This window comes from Colossoma macropomum, unplaced genomic scaffold (assembly GCF_904425465.1).
Source record: "Colossoma macropomum unplaced genomic scaffold, Colossoma_macropomum, whole genome shotgun sequence".
Taxonomy (NCBI): domain Eukaryota; kingdom Metazoa; phylum Chordata; class Actinopteri; order Characiformes; family Serrasalmidae; genus Colossoma; species Colossoma macropomum.
Genome location: NW_023494807.1, coordinates 11,246,275 through 11,265,994, shown reverse-complemented (window position 1 = coordinate 11,265,994; position 19,720 = coordinate 11,246,275). Strand labels below are relative to the sequence as shown.

At 39.3% G+C, this 19,720-nt stretch overlaps 2 protein-coding genes across 5 annotated transcripts; one reads left to right on the top strand and one right to left on the bottom strand.

Annotated features, from left to right (window-relative positions):
• Positions 1-11,660, bottom strand: LOC118796779 (serine/arginine-rich splicing factor 7-like). Of its 4 annotated transcripts, none has more exons than XR_005005909.1 (9): positions 11,503-11,660; positions 9,980-10,221; positions 8,147-8,323; positions 6,390-6,464; positions 5,878-5,916; positions 4,903-4,947; positions 4,729-4,815; positions 3,602-4,022; positions 1-374 (listed from the first exon to the last, which is right to left on the bottom strand). XR_005005909.1 is itself a non-coding variant. In XM_036555882.1 (8 exons), exons 2-8 carry the CDS (start codon positions 10,207-10,209, stop codon positions 3,950-3,952), a joined length of 726 nt encoding a protein of 241 aa, XP_036411775.1. In that variant the 5' UTR covers positions 10,210-10,221; positions 11,503-11,660; the 3' UTR covers positions 1-3,949. The 4 variants fall into 4 exon arrangements, 2 of the variants coding, with proteins under 2 accessions (XP_036411775.1, XP_036411776.1); XR_005005910.1 differs by having other exon boundaries at positions 4,729-4,788; XM_036555882.1 differs by having other exon boundaries at positions 1-4,022.
• A 659-nt stretch (positions 11,661-12,319) lies between these two features.
• On the top strand, positions 12,320-17,610 carry chchd2 (coiled-coil-helix-coiled-coil-helix domain containing 2). The gene is made up of 4 exons (XM_036555884.1): positions 12,320-12,509; positions 14,222-14,489; positions 14,713-14,893; positions 17,297-17,610. The coding sequence occupies exons 1-4, from the start codon at positions 12,463-12,465 to the stop codon at positions 17,305-17,307; spliced, it is 507 nt and encodes a 168-aa protein (XP_036411777.1). The 5' UTR covers positions 12,320-12,462; the 3' UTR covers positions 17,308-17,610.
• The last annotated feature ends 2,110 nt before the right edge of the window (positions 17,611-19,720 follow it).

Here is a 19,720-nt window from a genome sequence, read left to right as displayed (position 1 = left end):
TCATGCCATGAACTCTTTATTCGTTTCTTGTTCGTTTCCAGTGTACATCTACAAACCAACCAGAGGGGTAAAAAAGGAAGCCCTTTTATACCTACTATCATTTCTTTCTAGTCACTATGTAAGAAAGAAAAATACAAAAAATGCATAATTAAAGAGCAAAAATAAACTTATCTACTATTTTCATGTCATGGGAAACAAAAAAAAAGGAAAACAGAACTGAACGAAACAGAAACGTCATACGACAGAAGGTACAGGAGAAGAAAGCTAAGCGAGATAAGAAGGTAAGGAAGGTAAGTGATTTGGGTTAGGGGTTCTTCTCCTGCCGCTCGTCTCCAGGGGTGGGGCTGTTTTTCTGGCTGGGGGATCTGGAGCGGCTGGAACAGACAGAAAAAAAACAGATTCAGTGCAGAGAACGCGTATTTGACACAAAGCCACAGCCATTCAAGAACCTTTCGCAGCTCCGCCCCGGCTCTCCTTTAACGGCTCTGCTACAAGACTGCACTCTCATCAGAAACGCTCTGGAAATCCTTCACTGAAGAAATATTCTGACTAGGGCTGTCAATCAGCTGAACCGGCTTACGTTGATCTTCAAATAAAATCAGCAGCGATTCGTTCTCAGTTTTCATGATAAATAATACAGGTTTAAAAATTCTCCTACTGCTCTCTCTTGCAGTATGAAATAAAACCTGAGCCAAGTTTCTGAGCCAAGCCAACTTTTTAAATAGCCTTTTTATATATACAGTACTATGTAAACCAATTTAGACATCTTGTTCTGTAAAGCAAATTATTTATCTGTACAAATAAACACTAACATTAGAATTAATACAAATAAACTATCCCTGTGATTAGCTGTATATTTACAATTACCATCCAACACCTAGTTTATCTAACCAATACTTTAAATTTAATCAAGTGCTGTTGATGTGCATTGAGAAGACAGGAAACTAGGGCTGTCACTATCGTTTATATTAATAATAGCAAAATTTAACAATTATTTTGGTGTTTAGTTGAATAATCATACACGCCTTTATTGCAACAAACATTTAATTTTACTTTAAATACATACAATTTGCGACCACAAGCATTTGTGGGATTCGGTGAGGCGCACTAAAGCAGCACTAATGGCTCCCCCTTGTGGAGAATCTTCACACTGCTGAACACGGCTTTACCTGCCATGCTAATCACCTGCAGATGTATTTTTTTTCATACAAAATAATCACTAAGCAGATGCACATACATGACGTTAACTTAAATTTTAATAAATTATCTTCTGTAAAATCTGGTAATCGTGACAGAGAAAAAATTGCATGCATGTATCTCCTCTGGATTAACCATATTTATTCGAATGATCTGTGTTTATTCTATTGTTATATAATGTTTTTGCTGGCAGAAACACAATTACTGCCCAGATAAATAGTTTTAAACAATTTTCCTGGCTGCCATTTTTTTGCACATTTTTGCACAGCAAAAAAAAAATTTCTATTCTATGTAATCAGTACACTTCTTTATTGATTACTAAAATAACTGACAGGGACACCCTTAAATCAGACAACACTAAAACCTCGTGGGAAAGAATCTACGGCTTCCTCAATGTTAAAGGGCCCATATCACGAAAAACAGACCTTTCCATGCATTTTAAAATAACAGTTTGATGTAGCTAGCTACAAAAACACTCATACTAATATTCATTATTTACATATATTCGCCTACTGAGCCTACAGAAGTTTATCCCCATCCACTCACACCAAAGTTATAAGAAGTATTTAAACCTGGCCTGCTTTATAAATTAAGTCCAATGTCTATGAGCCAATCAGAAGAGGCTCATTTACCTGTATCTTTCTTAAAGACACAGTAATACAGCTTGTTTAATTCTAAGAGAGGTTGGAAAATGATTATGCAGAAGTGACTTACGACTGTTTTTGCTGCATTAACCCAAACAAAACAATAAAATGCGAGAAAAATGTGGGATATGGACCCTTTAAAAAATGACTGCCTACCTTCTGATTCATACAGTGCAGAATAAGCTACAGAATAAGAGAACAGGGACAGAGCTGAGAGTAACTTAAAACACAGAATTAAGACGACGACTTGCTTCAAGCAAGTCTGAGTTTGCCGGTTGCTGTTGACCGTGAGCATCAAGAGTGCTTTCATCTCATGACAGTTCAGAACCCAAGAACACTGCTCTCATATGTATCACGACCCATCTATACAAAAAATCCTCATTCTCTCTTCTTTAACAATACCACCAGGAACACATCCACTAATTACTGTAGTTGGAATCCCTCTTTCATGTGAGAAAAACCCAAAGAAGCCCTAAAACCAGGGTTAGATTGAAACACTGAAACACACAAACATACAGACAAACAGCGCTGCATGTGCTGCTTATGTTCACATGCAGACTCTCCCTCCATCTCAATACTGCTAAACGTGCCCTCGTCGACTTCACCTCATGACTCAAACGTGCGCAGGCCCTACTCGCAGGACACAGGGACAACGAGGAGCGGATTCATCCTAAAGGAACGCACTTCAGTATATCGGCATTAACAAACGATTTATTAAAAAAAACTTTGGTTGCAAAAAAAGGTCTTGATTGGGACTGATATTTGGATCTAGATATTTAGGTGGACTAAGTACAATGCTTCTGTACTTCAGTAAAAGTAGATGTAAATTGGTTAAATACTACTTAGGCACAAAAGTACATGCTTGTGAAGGAACTATAGTATAAAAAGTAAAGGTATTTTCAACTCAGACAAGTCTGTAATTGACTAGTAACTCCACTTGAACTGGCCCTCATCTGACTCTCGACTCTGACTAGTCTTTAATCGACTCGCAACGCAACTCGGACTAGTCCTCAATTGACCCGCAACTCTACTCAGACTAGTCCTTAATTGATATGCAGCTCAACTCAAACTAGTCCTTAAGTGACATGCAACTCGACTCCTGACTAGTCCTTAAGTGATATGTAACTCGACTCGGACTAGTCCTTAATTAACTAGCAACTCAACTCGGACTAGTCCTTAATTGATACGCAACACGGCTCGGACTAGTACGTAACTGACTCGCAACTCAACTTGGACTAGTCCTTAACTGACTCGCAACTCGACTCGGACTAGTCCTTAAGTGATCTGCAACTCTACTCACACTAGTCCTGAACTGATACGCAACTTGACTCGGACTAGTCCTTAACTGATACGCAACTCGACTCGGACTGGTCCTTAAGTGATTTGCAACTCTACTCACACTAGTCCTGAACTGATACGCAACTTGACTCGTACTAGTCATTAACTGATACGCAACTCGACTTGGACTAGTCCTTAATTGATTCGTCTTCACATAAAATGACTTGTGAACATCTCTGGCTAATACAGTAATGGAACATCGCCTATGATGGTGATGAGCAAGTCGACGAGGGTGTCTTAAGACAGTATTGAAGCAGAGAGGTTCTCTGTATCTCTCACTCACTCACAGCGGTGTTAATTAGTGCATGCTGTGCACACGCTCAATATTAAGCAAATGTTTACAAAAAAATCTGTGTGTTTCTTTTTTAAACTAAAACCAGGGCTCATATCAAGAAGGACATTAACTCTTGGGTTTTGGTTACCTTTAGGAGACAGTGGCGGAAACAACATACAGAGAAGCGACGGATGCTAGAACTCGAAGACACACTCGGAGGGTCTTGAAGTCTGATCTCTCGCCAGCTCTCTCCTCTCTCTCTCTCTCTCTCACACACCCTTCTCAGAAGCTAAGCAAGAAGGCGGAGCTTTGGAGGGAAGGGGGGGCATTCTGGTCTGCAGTAGTAGGAGTAGTAGTAGTGCATGGGTTCAGGGATAGGAGTGGGGTGGGTGGAACAACTGTTTGTGTACGCGCAGGAGGCGTCTCGTCAGAATTGTGCGTCGGACGACCTCTTTAAATCACCGTGGCGGAGGCTGATCTCAGGTAAGCTCTTTTGTCACACTCCTGGAGGACGCTTAACACGGCAAGGATGAACCCTGGTCAGTGCTTGAGCCGTCGACTCCCACACTCTTTAGAAAAAAACAAGAACAGCCTGCAGCAATTGGTCACCGGAGTCTGATCATGACATTTTTGTTTTTTGTGTTTTGTTTTTGGAGATTTGCGATCTGTAGCTAAGCAACATGAGGCTGAATCTGAGGGAGAAGAGAGAAGAGAAGATTCCCCAAGTTTTATCACACGCCCCCCCCCACCACCCTAAAAAACTACTAGCTCTTGGAAGTATGTATGTGAGTTAGCTCTGCATCTAAGCATGGGCCTGGACAGGTCACTGTAGACTGGGTTAGGATCCCCAGCCACTGTACAGGAGTTTAAATATGATAGCAATGAGCTGCGCTTATTTTCTGGAGCTGGTCAAAATCCCTAACTTCTAATTTTCCGCCTTCCCTGCAACTGCTGGGTCCGTCCATCTCCGTCGAAGGTCGTCCATCTGCGTAGTCAGGCTGGCTTACCTCTGGAGCAAGCCCGCCTTCCTGTGTGCATGTATGGTGAACTAAACCAAACTCTACAACTATAAGAAGCAAGTTCATCTAATCTAGCTCTACCTGTATGTCTCAATTTATAAAAGAAATGGATCTAAAACACATTCTTATCCACATCATTTCATTTATCATCGACAAAAAAACATGCTTTTAAATAATCAAACAACTGATCAGAAGAATTACAAGGTAAAGTAGGTATGAAATTGCTGGAGAAACCTCAAAGAAAAAAAAAAATTACCTGTCCCTCTTTGGGCTGGGAGAGCCGGACCTGGATCGAGAGCGAGAGCGCGAGGCCGATCTGGAGCGAGAGCGAGATCGAGAGCGACTGAAAGGAGAACAAACCCAATTCTGAAGTAAGGACTGGATCACAAAGAGCATAACAAGTGCTAATGGTCATGGACCGATGCCTTACCTCCGAACAGGAGTCCTGGACTTAGAGCGGGCTGGAGAACCAGACCTTAACGGTTAGGACACAAGGAAAGTTAGTTTGTTTGAGCCGAATGATACTGGGCTCAACATGGCCTTCATTTACTAATCAATAAATACAAACAAACGAGCATAATTAAGGCCTAAGGTTTCTTTGAAGACTTTTCACTTATTAATATTACGAATTATTATCTATGATGTATTATTCAGTATTTACTATGAATTTTCAGTATCTACTACAGATTTTACAGCATCTACTATGGATTATTCAACATATCGCTGTTGTCAGAAGAAAACCTTGTATCTCCAAAATGGTAACTTTACAGGAGAAGGAAAAAACCTACTTAACTTTAATGTAAGTCAATGGAACCAGAATTTTTTCAAAGTCATTTTGGGTTGTTTCTTTTGGTCCATTCATCATTAAATTTACACACAATGCAAAGGACAACAGGTATTTTCAAATTATATCAAAAACTGAAAAATGACAAAAATGGAGATACGAGGTTTTCTTCCGACAACAGCGATACACTATGAATGATGAAATAACTATCATGTATTATTCAGCATTTATTATGAATTATTCAGCTTTCAACTCTAGAAGACTAATCCTTAATTGACGTGTACTTGCATAAAGTGAACATCTCTGGCTAATACAGAAATGAAACAGCAATTAATTATTCTGTAATTACTATGAATTATTTAGCATATACTACAAATTATTCCATAGTGATTATGACATTCAATAACTACTATGATTTTTTTCAATATAAACTATATATTGTACAGTAACTGCCATTAATTATTCAGCATCCATGAATTAAGTACTATAAGTACTATACTCGGTAATTACTATATATGTACACTATTCTGTATCTACTATAAATTATTCAGTAACCACTACGAAACTCCTTTGCTTGACAAAATGGCAGCTATTACCACTGTAATCTAGTTGGCAGCTTACCTGCTCTTGCGCTTCGAATAAGATGGAGAACGGTATCTCCTGTGAAAACACAAAAGACAATGTTAGCATCCTCACTTTCTTTCTCCAAATATATTATTTGCTCCCAAATCAACACAACGCAACCTGGAACTACACAAGCTCTAGAGGGTTTAGGTGCAGTAACGTACCCACTGCACAGTCTAATGTAGTTTCTTTTTTTGATATAATTTTCTTAAAGTTAATAAACCACTTCAATAGATGATGACAACGTCTTACGCATTACAACACCAGTTTATGAGTAAAATGTCCTTTAGCCAGGGTTCAAACTTAACACTGAACGACAAAATGAAGTAAAAAATTTGCCAGAAAAATAAAAACCCACTTTTTTTCCGAATTATCATGGACCACCCAGTTCATACCTACTGAACACTTTTCAATACATAATGACCACTGTACTGTAAAGAAGAATTTATTTTATATTAATGTGGCTATTCCACATACTTCAGATTGAAAATAATAATACAATTACTAACCGATCATTGCTGCGGCTTCGAGAGCGTGAGCGGTTGCGTCGGCCTCTTGATCTGGACCTGGACCGAGATCGGGACCTGCGAGAAGGAAAATACAGCCAAAACAGTTTTGTACAAGTACCACAGACTGAAAATGTAGAGTTGAACTGGGACATTTGAATGTGCTTATTTTTGGCACCTCTCAACACTTCAATAATCTTCCATGGTGCTTCAGTCACTGTCAAAACCACAAGACACACCAGTCGTTTTAGAACAGGAAACTACTTTACATCATCAGGAAGCTGTGAATGTCTTTCAACAGGGTAGTGAAGTTAGTTAGTTAGTTCACTGTCCTCCCGAGAGGAAATTCTAGTCCACATTCAAGTGCTCAATATAACAATGAGTAATATATACAGTTTCTTTAAGGAACATTGCGTTTTATGTCCATATCATGCAGCCTATTGTAAAAAATGCTTTTAAGTATTCTGATGTTATATTTTTGCTTTTTTACCCAGCTTCATCCACAGGACAAACATATCAATACAATAACATACAAGTGATATGAAAGACAGTGTTTATTGTATTAAAGTATATACACCTATCAGGCATAACATTATGACCACCTCCTTGTTTCTACGCTCACTGTCCATTTTATCAGCTCCACTTACTATATAGGTGCACTTTGTAGTTCTACAGTTACAGACTGTAGTCCATCTGTTTCTCTGCATACTTTGTTAGCACCCTTTTACCCTGTTCTTCAGTGGTCAGGACCCCCATGGACCCTCACAGAGCAGGTACTATTTGGGTGGCGGATCACTCTCAGCACTACAGTAACACTAACATGGTGGTGGTGTGTTAGTGTGTGTTGTGCTGGTATGAGTGGATCAGACACAGCAGTGCTGCTGGAGTTTTTAAACACTGTGTCCACTCACTGTCCACTCTATTAGACCTCTACCTTGTCAGTCCACCTTGTAGATGTAAAGTCAGAGACGACAGCTCATCTGCTGCTGCACAGTGTGTGCTGCTCATCCTCTAGTCCTTCATCAGTGGTCACAGGACGCTGTTGGCTGGGTATTTTTGGTTGGTGGACTATTCTCAGTCCAGAAGTGACACTGAGGTGTTTAAAAACTCCAGCAGCACTGCTGTATCTGATCCACTCAGACCAGCGCAACACACACTAACACACCACCATCACGTCAACGTCACTGCAGTGCTGAGAATGATCCACCCAAATAGTACCTGCTCTGTGGGGGTCCTGACCACTGAAGAACAGGGTTAAAGTAGGACCCCCTATAGCCCAGCGAAGTGCAGCAACTCGACAACTCAACGTGGCACCCACTATTATGCCTTGTTTGAATGCTGATAATTCACGTCACCTTGCCATGAGCACGTTGGCCAGTGTAACTTCACTCACAAGGTAACACCTCACAACTTATACAGGCGTGGACGTCCCAAACCGTCCCCAGAGGTAACGCCACTTCATAATCAATTTACATACTGCTATCCCATCACTTTTGGCACATCGGTGTGTAATACAAAACGATTAAGCATGACAGATAATAGAATATAATAGAAAACAACTAAGCATGATAGACAATAGAGTACAACAGAGCATAGTAGATAATAAAATACACTAGAAAACAATAGAGAATGTATAATAGAATATTAGAGAATAATAGAATACAATAGAGAATCATTGAGCATAATAGAATATAATAAAGTAGGATAAATAATAGAATATAATAGAATACAGTAGAGAATGCCTGTCAGAAAGGCTGTACCTGCTCCGGCGTCCCCTTTTGCTGAAGCGATAGCAGTCGTAGGCATAGTGGCCCCTGTCTCCGCACTGATAGCATCGATCGCTGGGGTCAAACGGGCGGCGGCTCGGTCGGCCGTATCGGCTCTTGCGGGACATCCCCGTGGACAGTTCCACACGAATCCGAGATCCGCATAGAACCCTGAAAACGTGGAACATGAGAAGAAGAACATGAATAAAAAGGTGTGATGACTAGGGACACACAATGATATCGGAATCATATCGGTATTGGCCGATATTTGTTTTTTTAAACATCATCAGCACTCTGCCAATAATCAAACCAACATCTGATGACGCGTTTACTGTACTGCATGCATTGTAATTTATATATACGCACATAAACAAGACCTGCAGCTACTCAGCCCTTTAATTGGCTCCCTCAGGAAAAAAAAATTGGTATGATATTTTAATAGCTTGAATCAGCTTCTTGTTGGAATTTTCCTTAAAATCCTTAAAAGCCATGAAGCACTCAAGCACCATTTAAGGTGGAACGGGAAAATCTGGTGAACAGGAAGCCGACTTGAGCCTCGTCTAAATCACTGTGTGGGAAAATACTATCAGCATTAAAACTATGTGTAGGATGTGCTGATAACCAATCACCCTGTCAAAAAAACACGATCAGCATTAGACATATGAAGCTGAAGTCAGCTCCTAATTCGCCAGCTTCTTGTTCGACTTTTCCTATTCCACTTTAAAAGGTGCAGCAGTCATTCTGGCACCTGAGGCAGCGAGAGCCTATAAAAGCTAGATTCAAGTTAATTTTTACACTCTACCCATACAAATTCGCAATAAAGCGTTCAGCATCACATCATGCTTGGCATCAGTTTATTACCTCTACACAGGCTGTTTTGAAGCTGGAAAATACAAGTTGAAAAAGGCTAGGCTAGCTGCGTTAGCTGAGATCACGTTACCGTTAGCATTTGTCTGTTTATCTAGAGGACTGATTGTCTTTCTTTGCATAAAGTTCATACCACATATGATAGAACTGAAAGATTAATCGCATTTATATTGAAATCACAATATAAGAAAGTGCAATTTTCAAATTGCAGGAGCTTTTTTTAGTCATAGCCTACATTATAAACATCTCTTAAGTTTTAAGTGGGGAAATTTAACTACTAAATTAGTGAACTACTAATTTTAACTAATAACACAGAGCTTGTGAACTGCCTGCAGATTAGTTAGACCAATCAGAGGCAACCAAACCCCCAGAGCTGTGACATCACAATCACAACTTAGTGGCTGTCCGGCACACTACATTCAGGGGTCAAGTCTCAGGCTACAAAAGCGAATATTCTGGTGTTCTTGGCTAAAACACAGGCCTGAACCTTAATTTAGAAAATTACCGCAATTTTAATCACAGTTGCAATGTTAGACCAAAAAATTGCAATTCGATATTTTCCCCAAATCGTTCAGCCCTAACATGTGATCTACTGTGGCTTTCTGTGGTCTCAACATGGCTTTAATTTAATGTAGGTTGTAAAATGCGCTGTGCCCTGTGACAGAATTAAACAACACTCGGTGCAGTTTTGCCTGCCCAAGACGTAAAAATATGTACACAGAAACGTTGGATACTGGCACAGGCATCGGCCAGTATGTGCATGTAATATACTGTATATCGGCATTGCCCAGATTTGCCATATTGTTGTATTCTTAGTGATAACATCTTCATCCACATGTGAAACAGTGGTGATTTTACAATAATAAAACATAATTTTCTTCGTGTTTGCTGATTCCTGGATCCCTGAAATTTCAAAATGTGACTGACACACTACCTTAATCCATAAGGATTTACACCTACTTTCCATCCATTCCCTTCACAGCGTCCTCTGCATCCCGGGCGTCTTCATATTCCACAAAGGCGAAGCCGGGTGGGTTCCTCGCCACCCAGACGCTGCGCAGAGGGCCGTAGTAGCTAAAAGCTCTCTCCAGTTCACCTTTAGCGGCTCCGCTGCCCAAATCCCCAACATACACTTTGCATTCTAAGTTGCGGGAGGAACCGCGAGACGATGACGAGGAGTAGTATGACATCCCTCTCCTTATCTGCAAAAAGGAAGAGAAAAGGCACTCAGCACACCTGCCCCAAGTTCAAAAACAGCTGAAAATCTTTTTACTTCAGCATTTTTTAGCTTTGTTTTACATTGGCCTATTTTATATATTTAATATTTTTTTATATTCTATTTTAATTAAATTTTACTTTCCCTTTTGTATTATATTTAACTGCTTTACTGATTTCTACACTGTTTGAAAGATCATTATTAACAAGCATAATGATGATGATGATGATGATGATTATCATCACAGTGTTTTGACATCAAATCACAACAATCAGCTACACTCATAAAAAAGATGGTTCTCCAAGGGTTCTATAGTAAATAGAATAGTTCTATTTAGGACCATGAATTCTATATAGAACCATTCCATACTTAATGGTTCTCTGCATGGTGAAATGGTTCTTCAGACTGATGGAGAACGTGTTCTAAATTGGTCTTTGTAGCATTAAAAAAGGGTTCCTCTATTGTTACGATGTATACAAAAGCTTGTATACAATAGAGCCAATAGAGCCCTTTTCCAAAAAAAAAGGTTCTTTGCAGAGCCATAAACAACACATTCTCCATTAACCTTAAGAACCATTTCACCATGCAGAGAACCATTTAAGCACGCAAATGGTTCCATACAGAACTCATGGCTCTAAACAGAACCACTCCGTTTGCTAAAGAACTTGGGAAAAAACATCTTATTTAGATTATATTTGTATTTAGCTAACCTACACAGGTAGCAATACGCTTGTTTGTGTTAGTTATTGGTAGGTGACAAGGCTGCAAATGTACCTGCAGCACCGTTTAAGGTGGAACGGGAAATTCGAATAACAACCAACTTTCGCTTCGTTGATAACGTTAGCTGGTAATCTAGCGAACTAACCTAATTAATATTATTAAGCCAATGCTAAGCGATCAGTTGTGCTGGAATAAGGTGTACATACATTTACAGAATCAATATTTTATACACAGATAGATGTTTCACTGTTTATTTTTGCAGTTATTGATCAGCAGGCTAGCGTTAGCTACTTAGCTTAGCTAGCAAAAAAGGCTGCGAACCAGAGTTTTAAATATATCCTAACCTCACTGCAGCCACCTTTGTTCATATGCATACGCATTTATTTTTCTGTAATATTTCCAGTTTCTCGAAGAAAAACAGACGTTTAGCCAGTTCTGTGTAAGTTATAGAGCGATTTGCTGCGCTGGCTAACGAAATGTTCAAGGATAACCATGCAGCTAATAATCGCTAGCTAGCTCACACGGCGATTATAACAATAGATCTTACCTCTTTCAGCTAATTTTTATATCCAGTTTTTCAAAAACACAATTAAACAGTGGAGAATTGACAAATTAATGCGATGGCTTTTGAAACTAATGAGCAACATCAGCCATAAAGAAGTTAGCGTTAGCGTTAGCTGCGCTCTCTCCGAGGCGAGTCAATAACAGGAAGCGCCCCTAGAGTTTCACAGTGGGGTATCGGGCGATACTGACACCAATCGATATCATGATATTTTCCGAATTTATCACGATATCACGGTATCAGTTGATATTTAGGTTGGCATTAACAAAGTAAATGTATGGAAACCCGTTTCCACCAGTGGAGAAATATATCTACGTATATATATATATATATAATATATATATATAATATATAATATGTATATATAAGTATTCCATAATAATGACTTGTAACTATAAAAATGACAGCATTTGTGCCATTTCATAATTATGAAGTAACATTTCATAATTATGACTTCCTATCTCATAATACTTACTTACTATTTCATAATAATGGGAAAGTAAATTTAATTTAATCTCATTATTTTGAGATACTGAATCACTATTATGAGATACTGAGTCATAATAATGAGAAAGTAAGTCATAATTACGACATTCTAAGTCATAACTATGAGATCAGAAGGTGTTTGTTCTCACACTGAAAAAATAGGTGAGTCAAAGTTTCATCAGCAGATCCACAGAAGGAGCAAAAGCTATCAATGTCAACAAATTTGGAATATTTTTATAGTATTTATAATTCACAGATAAAAGCACTGACGTTGCGAATGATGTAACACACTGCAGAAGTTCCCGGATGTAGCCTGTTCGCTAACACACAGCGCGAAGGTCGTGCAGAGAGCAGAGCACCCAGACTGAAGCGGAGAACAAACTAACTTTACCAACATAAACTGCAGCCAGGAGAGTCAGAAACTCTCTAACTTAATTCTAATTAGTCATATCATTAAAAATGCCCAGAGGAAGTCGCAGCCGAACATCGAGGATGGCTCCTCCGAGGTAAAATATCCCTAAACCAGTCCGGTTAGCAGCCGCTAGGCTAACGGCCACTACATGACCAGCATTAGCATGTTAACCAGCTCAAAGGGGAACTCCACCGATTTAAAAAAAAAACCTGCATACCGAAATGGCTGAAATGTAAACAGAGTCGTTCAGAGCGGTTTGGTGTGAAACGCTCCGTTCTAGAGAAACTTACCGAGTCAGAATTGTTCACAGTGGTGGTGATAGGAACCAGACGTCCACCTCTAAAAGCTCCCTCACAGAAAGTTACTACATAAAATGGTTATGAATAATATTTTAACCTCGTATTCTCCAGGGTGTATTTTGGGTGTTCCATCTGAATTTACGTGACCAAATCGTAAGGCAAATTATTCAGGAACTGCGTGAAATAAATTTTTATTTTATTTACTTAAAAAGTTCCCCTAAAATTAACAGAATGCTTACAATTTACTGCTGAAAGCCAAAAATCTTAGACGCTCTTTGTATTATTTTAGAAAAATAATTTTTACAGAGCAGATCACTGAAGAGACGCCATCTGTTTATAGTTTATAGCCCAGATTTGTGGAAAAATGGGTCGACTTTCAGTAGAAAAAAAAAAAACCTGTGAGTTAAGCTTCTTTTATTATACTGACATCACCCATCTATTTGACTGGAAAAAAGTCAGTTACAGCTCTGATGTGACACCCACCTTTTGAATGTAGCTTATGAAATATGAAAGTTATGAAGAATCTGACGAAGTGCGTTTTGGAACCACCGGTGGTCTCAAGGAGTTGAAAAGGTTTATTTAATCAGTTTAATCAGTCCATGAGTTCTCCATTGATCCATTCCATGCTTAAATGGTTCTTTTCATGGTGAAATGGTTCTTCTGATTCATTGATGTGTTGTAAATGGTTCTATATGGCACCAAAAAGGGTTTTTTCATTGTTGCAAGCTTGACATCGTAACAGTAGAGGAACCATTTTGGGCACTATATAGAACCCCTTTCAAAAAGGTTCTATATAGAACCATATACAGCATGTTCTCCATCAATCTGAAGAACCATTTCATCATGAAATAGTTCTATATAGAACTCATGAACTCATAGAACCCTTGAAAAAATAACTTGTGTATTTCATATATGTGTATATGTAGTATGCAGAGAAACAGATGGACTACAGTCTGTTATTGTAGAACTACAAAGTGCACCTATATAGTAAGTGGAGCTGATAAAATGTACAATGAGTGTAGAAACAAGGAGGTGCTCATAATGTTATGCCTGATCGGTGTACAGTATTATTTACATATAAAGTGCAGGAAGACAGTATAGTGGTTGAAAAAATATAGATATGCAAGTATAAATATAATATACATATATACAGAGTGAGTGGAGAGCGTACAGTGATGTAGTATGTCCTGTCAGAGCAACATATATGTAAAAGATAGGTATGCAGAATAAACCTGTACAGTAATTGTTGGTGCAAATATGAATAGTGCAATAATACCAGGATGTCCTCAGATGTCATGATGATGTTGTATTTTTCCCATGTTGCCCACTTTTAATTCAAACCAACATTTGATGACATGTTTGCTGTATTTAGGGAGAGCAGAATGTTTAGACCATTATACGTTTCATGTCTTTACAACGCCTTTTCCCAGAAGAGCATTCCTATATAAAATGCTATTACTGATACGATGAACTTATCAGATTTGTGCTAATGTGCTGCTCTATACAGCTACTCCTCCCGGCCAGCGCCACCGCCCCCACCAGTGTCCAGAGCGGCTCCTCCACCGTCCTACACACCGGCTCATGCCCCTCCGTCTGCAGTGGCTCCTCCTGCGGCTGCAGCTCCTAGACAGCCGGGAATGTTCGCCCAGATGGCCAGCACTGCAGCAGGAGTAGCAGTCGGCTCTGCTGTGGGACACACTATAGGTCACGCTATGACCGGCGGCTTCGGTGGCCACGGAAACTCAGAGGCTGCCAGGCCTGATGTCACCTATCAGGTAGGCCTGCCACAGTTATTACATAATCAACTAGTTGTGTTCTGTGTCTCGGAAACCAGCTCTTAATTGCTGTGCACACTAACTCCTAACAACTAACATTATTTTATGACCAGACCTGCCAGCTCTATAAGTATGGCTGTTTATGTCACATTTAAGGTTCAGTATTGCTGTGTGTGCTACAATTATGGTATTATGGTTCTCTAAATCTGAATCCATCCTGCAGGAACCCTATCAGGGTCAGCCCGCGTACCAGCAGCAGCAGCCCATGTACCAGCAGGACCTGGCGCAGCAGAACCCCTGCGCCTATGAGCTGAAGCAGTTCATCGAGTGTGCTCAGACACAGAGCGACCTCAAACTGTGCGAGGGATTTAGCGAAGTGCTCAAACAATGCAAATTCTCTAACGGTGCGTATGCGTGACAGGTGTGTGTCTGGTTTATGGTGTAGTATTTTGGGATTAGTGGGTCAACATAAAGCCCTTACCTAAAGAACATGTGTTGCAACAATCACAGCAACATTGTGATGATAGCATGCTGAGTTCAGCTGTGCACTGGGGTTGTTGTGGTTTGAAACTTTCATTAGTTTTTGTTTTTATTTCATTTTTGTTTTTGTAGTTTAGTTTCAGTAAGTTTTAAGAATGCATTGATACTTTTCTAAAAAAGTAATAGTTTTTATATAGTTTTATTATTTTGATTAGCACTGTGATGGCAGATATTTGATAGTGTGGAATAAAATTAATTCAGCAGTAGACTGAGCTCAGCCTGCCTCCAGCTTTTGTCAAAGACAAACACATAAACACACTCATAAACTCTCATTCGTGCACGGAAAAAACAAAAAACTATAAAGTATTTTTATCAGTAATGCTGTTTAGATTAAGATAGTTTTTCAGTGGAATTTAGTTTTGATTTAGTTTTCGTGTTTTTTGAGCTTTTGAGTTTTCATTTCAGAAATAGTTTTGTTCAGCTATAACTACCCCGCTGTACACTTCTGCTCGTTCCTTTCAGTTTCCTTATTATGGATGTTTATTTAAAGACTGTTTGATTATTTGGAGATGCAGGTGTCTTAGAAAGTGCTTTTCAGCTTTTAGTAATGATATTAATCAGATCACACATTTATTTTCACTCCAAATTATGTCATACGATGTACATAGTGGTGTTTTTAGATTTGTCAAAAAGTTGTGGCATAAGCTCATTTTTTTTCAGTGTCATATTTAGCATTCCTGTCGCTATGAGAGAGCTTATCAGCTCCATGGCCTCGTCCAAAATACAGGGTGATTCAAAAAGATTCATCTGATTTCAAAGCGCCATGTTTTTACGACCGTGAGGCGCCTTGTCACCAATCACAATCCCATTGAAAGAGGGTGTCATAGAGTTTCTGACTGTCAGTATGGCAGTAAACCTCCTACAGCTCAGAGCATGAAGAGGTCACCAGCACCACCAGATCACCGTGTGACTTGTTTTGTGGGGGTACGTTAAGGACTCCGTTTATGTGCCACTCCCAACAACACTGGATGATCTCCGAAATCGCACTGAAAGAGCCGTGAGTGCAGCGACACCTGACATGCTCAATCCAGTATGGGATGAGTTTGACTATGGCGTTGATGTTGTCTGTACAGCTGGAGGAGGTTCATATTGAGCACTTGTACAATTACATAATAAACTTTATGCTCATTTAAACCATTTACAGTTTACTGCATTGTTCTGTAATGATTTACAAGAGAAATACATCACTTTGAAATCGGATTATTCTTTTTGAATCACCCTGTATTTTCCCAGCGCTTCATCTTCTGGCTCAAGAAAAAGTGTTTTCTATTTAAAGCAGTTTAAAGGGCCCATATCCTACATTTTTTTTTGGATTTTATTTTTGTCCACTGAGGTCCACTTATGTCATTTGGTTCCACATGACCATTTTCCAACCTCTCTCTATTCCTTACAATTACACAGGCCGTTTCTGGTACTGCGTCTTTAAGACTCGTATATTGTTGCTGTCCAAAGAAAAAAAATGTTTCTTATTTTTTTTTTCTATATCGCTGCTGTTGGAACAACTGCTGGTATAGGCTCCAGCACCGCGCCCCCCCACGACCCAGAATGATAAGCGGCTGAGAAAATGAGTGTGTGTGTCTGTGTGCTGTCGGAATAAAACCTCGTATCTCCATTTTTCGGTTTTTGACATAATATGAAAATACCTGTTGTTTTTTACATTGTGTGTAAATTTCATGATGAATGGACGAACAGAACTGGCCCAAAATGACTTGGAAAAAGTCTGATTCCATTGACTTACATTAAAAGTAAAGCAGGTTTTTTCCTTCTCCTGTAAAGTTACCGTTTTGGAGATACTTGTTTTTCTTTGGACTGCAATGATATGTAAATGAGCTCTGTTCTGATTGGCTATGCCTCATTAAAAAAGCAATCCGAGCAGGGTGAGTGGGCGGGGCTAAACTTCTGTAAGCTGATATGAATGAGTTGGTTTCTGTGACACCACAAAACTGTTTATTTAAAACGGCTGTTTTTGCACTTTAATTTTTTGTGTGAATGGACTAGGCAGGGTGTTTTACTTTAGCAATGTTTACATAATTCATCAAACTCTTTTATTTAAAAAGGTGAGATTTTCCATGATATGAGCTCTTTAAAGGGCTAGAACAACACATTTTTAGCCACTCCTTGTTTTTGCTGTATTGAAAAATGTACTGTATCGAGGCATCACTGTATGGTATTGAATCAAGTGGTGAATTTTGTGAATTGTTGCACCCCTCAGGCGCTGAATGCCTCTGCACACTAATGTAATCTCCCTTATTCTTTTTCCTTTGTAGGACTGTCGTGAGATCGGAATGAAGATAGAGAGCCACTCACCACATTCTACATTCAGAATAAAGTGTAATTTTACAGAAGCTCAACAGGAGGCTTAGAATAATCAGATCAGTATTTAAACAGCATTTCTTTGGTGAAAGCAGAAGCACTGTATAATTGTAGACCTATGTTTAATATTTATGTATTTTGGTGAGATGAGCTGCTTTAATCCTGATTCATGATAAATATTTCAGCTTTCCATAGTTCAGAAAAGATATTGCGATGTTAATGTAAACATGTAAACATAATAAACTCTAAAACTGCTGTTTCATTACGAGTTTCGTTTCCGTTTGCAGTGCTTTCACACGGGCCTGTTTTAATTAGTAGCTCTTGTAAGCAGGTGCTGCTGACCTACTTTGTAATTATGATTCATGATAAGCATTTGCACCGTTCAGATAGCGCAATGCTATCATGTGCTTGTTTACTGAGCAAAAACACAAACTCTAAAACTACTGTTTCAGTTTCAGTCACAGTCCTAACTGTGCTGTTATTTCACCATAACATCACAGGTTTTTCACAAACACTATCACTCCACTGAGACGCCATTGCTAAGTAGCGACTTTGACAGCTGCAGGAGACGCTCAAGCCATTTGAACGTTTTTACTTCTTACTTTGCCACAAACAGAAAATGGATACTTTTAAGATCACGTTTGACCGACAGCCGATTTGGTCAGACTCTGAAGATGAGACTACACTAAATTCCCAAACTGTCGTCACCACTGAGCAGCTTTTCAGTCGGCAGCTGTGACAGAAGAACAGCTAAACAACCTGGAATCAGCCAGAAATGAACCCCATACCATTCGCCAAACGTGTAGTCTGATCTTCAGAGTCTGACCAAATTGGACTGAGCCATTAGACTGCCACAATATCAAGTTTAACTCAGTTTTGTCAATTTTTGCCAGATCAGTATTAATGTTGTTTTGGTCCAGCCAGTCTGTAAAGCATCTTACAGCCCATTTAGTTTGGCGAATGGTATTGGGTTCATTTCTGGCTGATTCCAGGTTGTTTAGCTGTTCTTCTGTCACAGCTGCCGACTGAAAAGCTGCGCAGTGGTGATGACAGTTTGGGAATTTAGTGTAAGGAGCTGGAGAACGAATTGCCGGCTGTGCAGCGAGTGGGCGGAGCTCATTACTCTAACGTAGCAACAAGCTGCTTGTTAAGGAACTATAATTTGGTGAAGGAACTGTGAACATTAAAACATATCAAAGGCCGCGTTCACGACCCAGTTTATTTATTTATTACTTTATTTAACTGTTGTATAAAAGCAATAGAACACTCGAGGTTGTGTGTTATCGCCAGTAACATCACGGCTGTGATGATCTATGGCGACCAATCGCAGCCGTGATGTTATTTCGCGATAACACACTCCCTCCTGTGTTCTACTGCCTAATAAACATTGCAAAGGTTTCAAAATATACTGTTCACTCTCCAGTCTATGCAGTCCAGATATGGAAACTAAGCTGCCCAAACAGATCACTTTGAATTCATTATTTCTGTGACGTCACAAAAAGCAACACTTTTACATGTATCTGCCTAATCCGATTATAGACGTTTAGCTCCACCCACTCTTGTTCTCAGGACTGTTTCAGTCCAGGATGCTTTTTGAATGTCATGATACAGGGTGGCCAGTCAGAACAGAGCTTGTTTACATATGTCAGTCTTAAAGACACAGTAATGAAAACAACCCATTTAATTCATTAGGGTTAAAGAGAGGGTAGAAAATTGTAATGTTAAAATTAATTATGGTTATTTTTGGGATGAAAATGTTACAAATGGACATCAGGGAGAAAAATAATGTGCAAGAGAAATGCACGATATGATTAAATGATTAATGAAATGATTAAAGGGCCTATTTAATGGAAAACTGAATTTTCCTCACGTTCACTCATTAGTCCACATGTAGAAACGTGGCCTGTTTTGAATTCACTGTTACTCTAATGTTAAAAAATAAAACTATTCATTATAAGGCATTTTTTTGGGCTGAGCTGCTTTTGGAACGAGCCAATCAGAGAAGATCCTGTTTACATGCATTACACTTGTAAAGGTTCGGTAACAAAAACAGCCTGTTTAATTCTAAGCTGCAGAAACAGCCTGCTTTGAATTCATTGTTTCTGTGATGTCATAAAAAGCATTTATGTATTACTGCCTAATCAGGCTATTATAGCAGTTTAACTCCACCCACTCACAATTAAGTTATGAGGAGTGTTTCAGTACAGGCTGCTTTTTGGATGCCATGATACAGGCTGGCCAGTCAGCTGCAGCCCATTTTATGTGATGTCACAAACACCAACATGACATATATTCATCCTACAAAGGTTTAGCACTGCACCATTCATGTTTCTGAAATGCAATGCAGATCATCCAATCAGAGCAGAACTCATTAACAT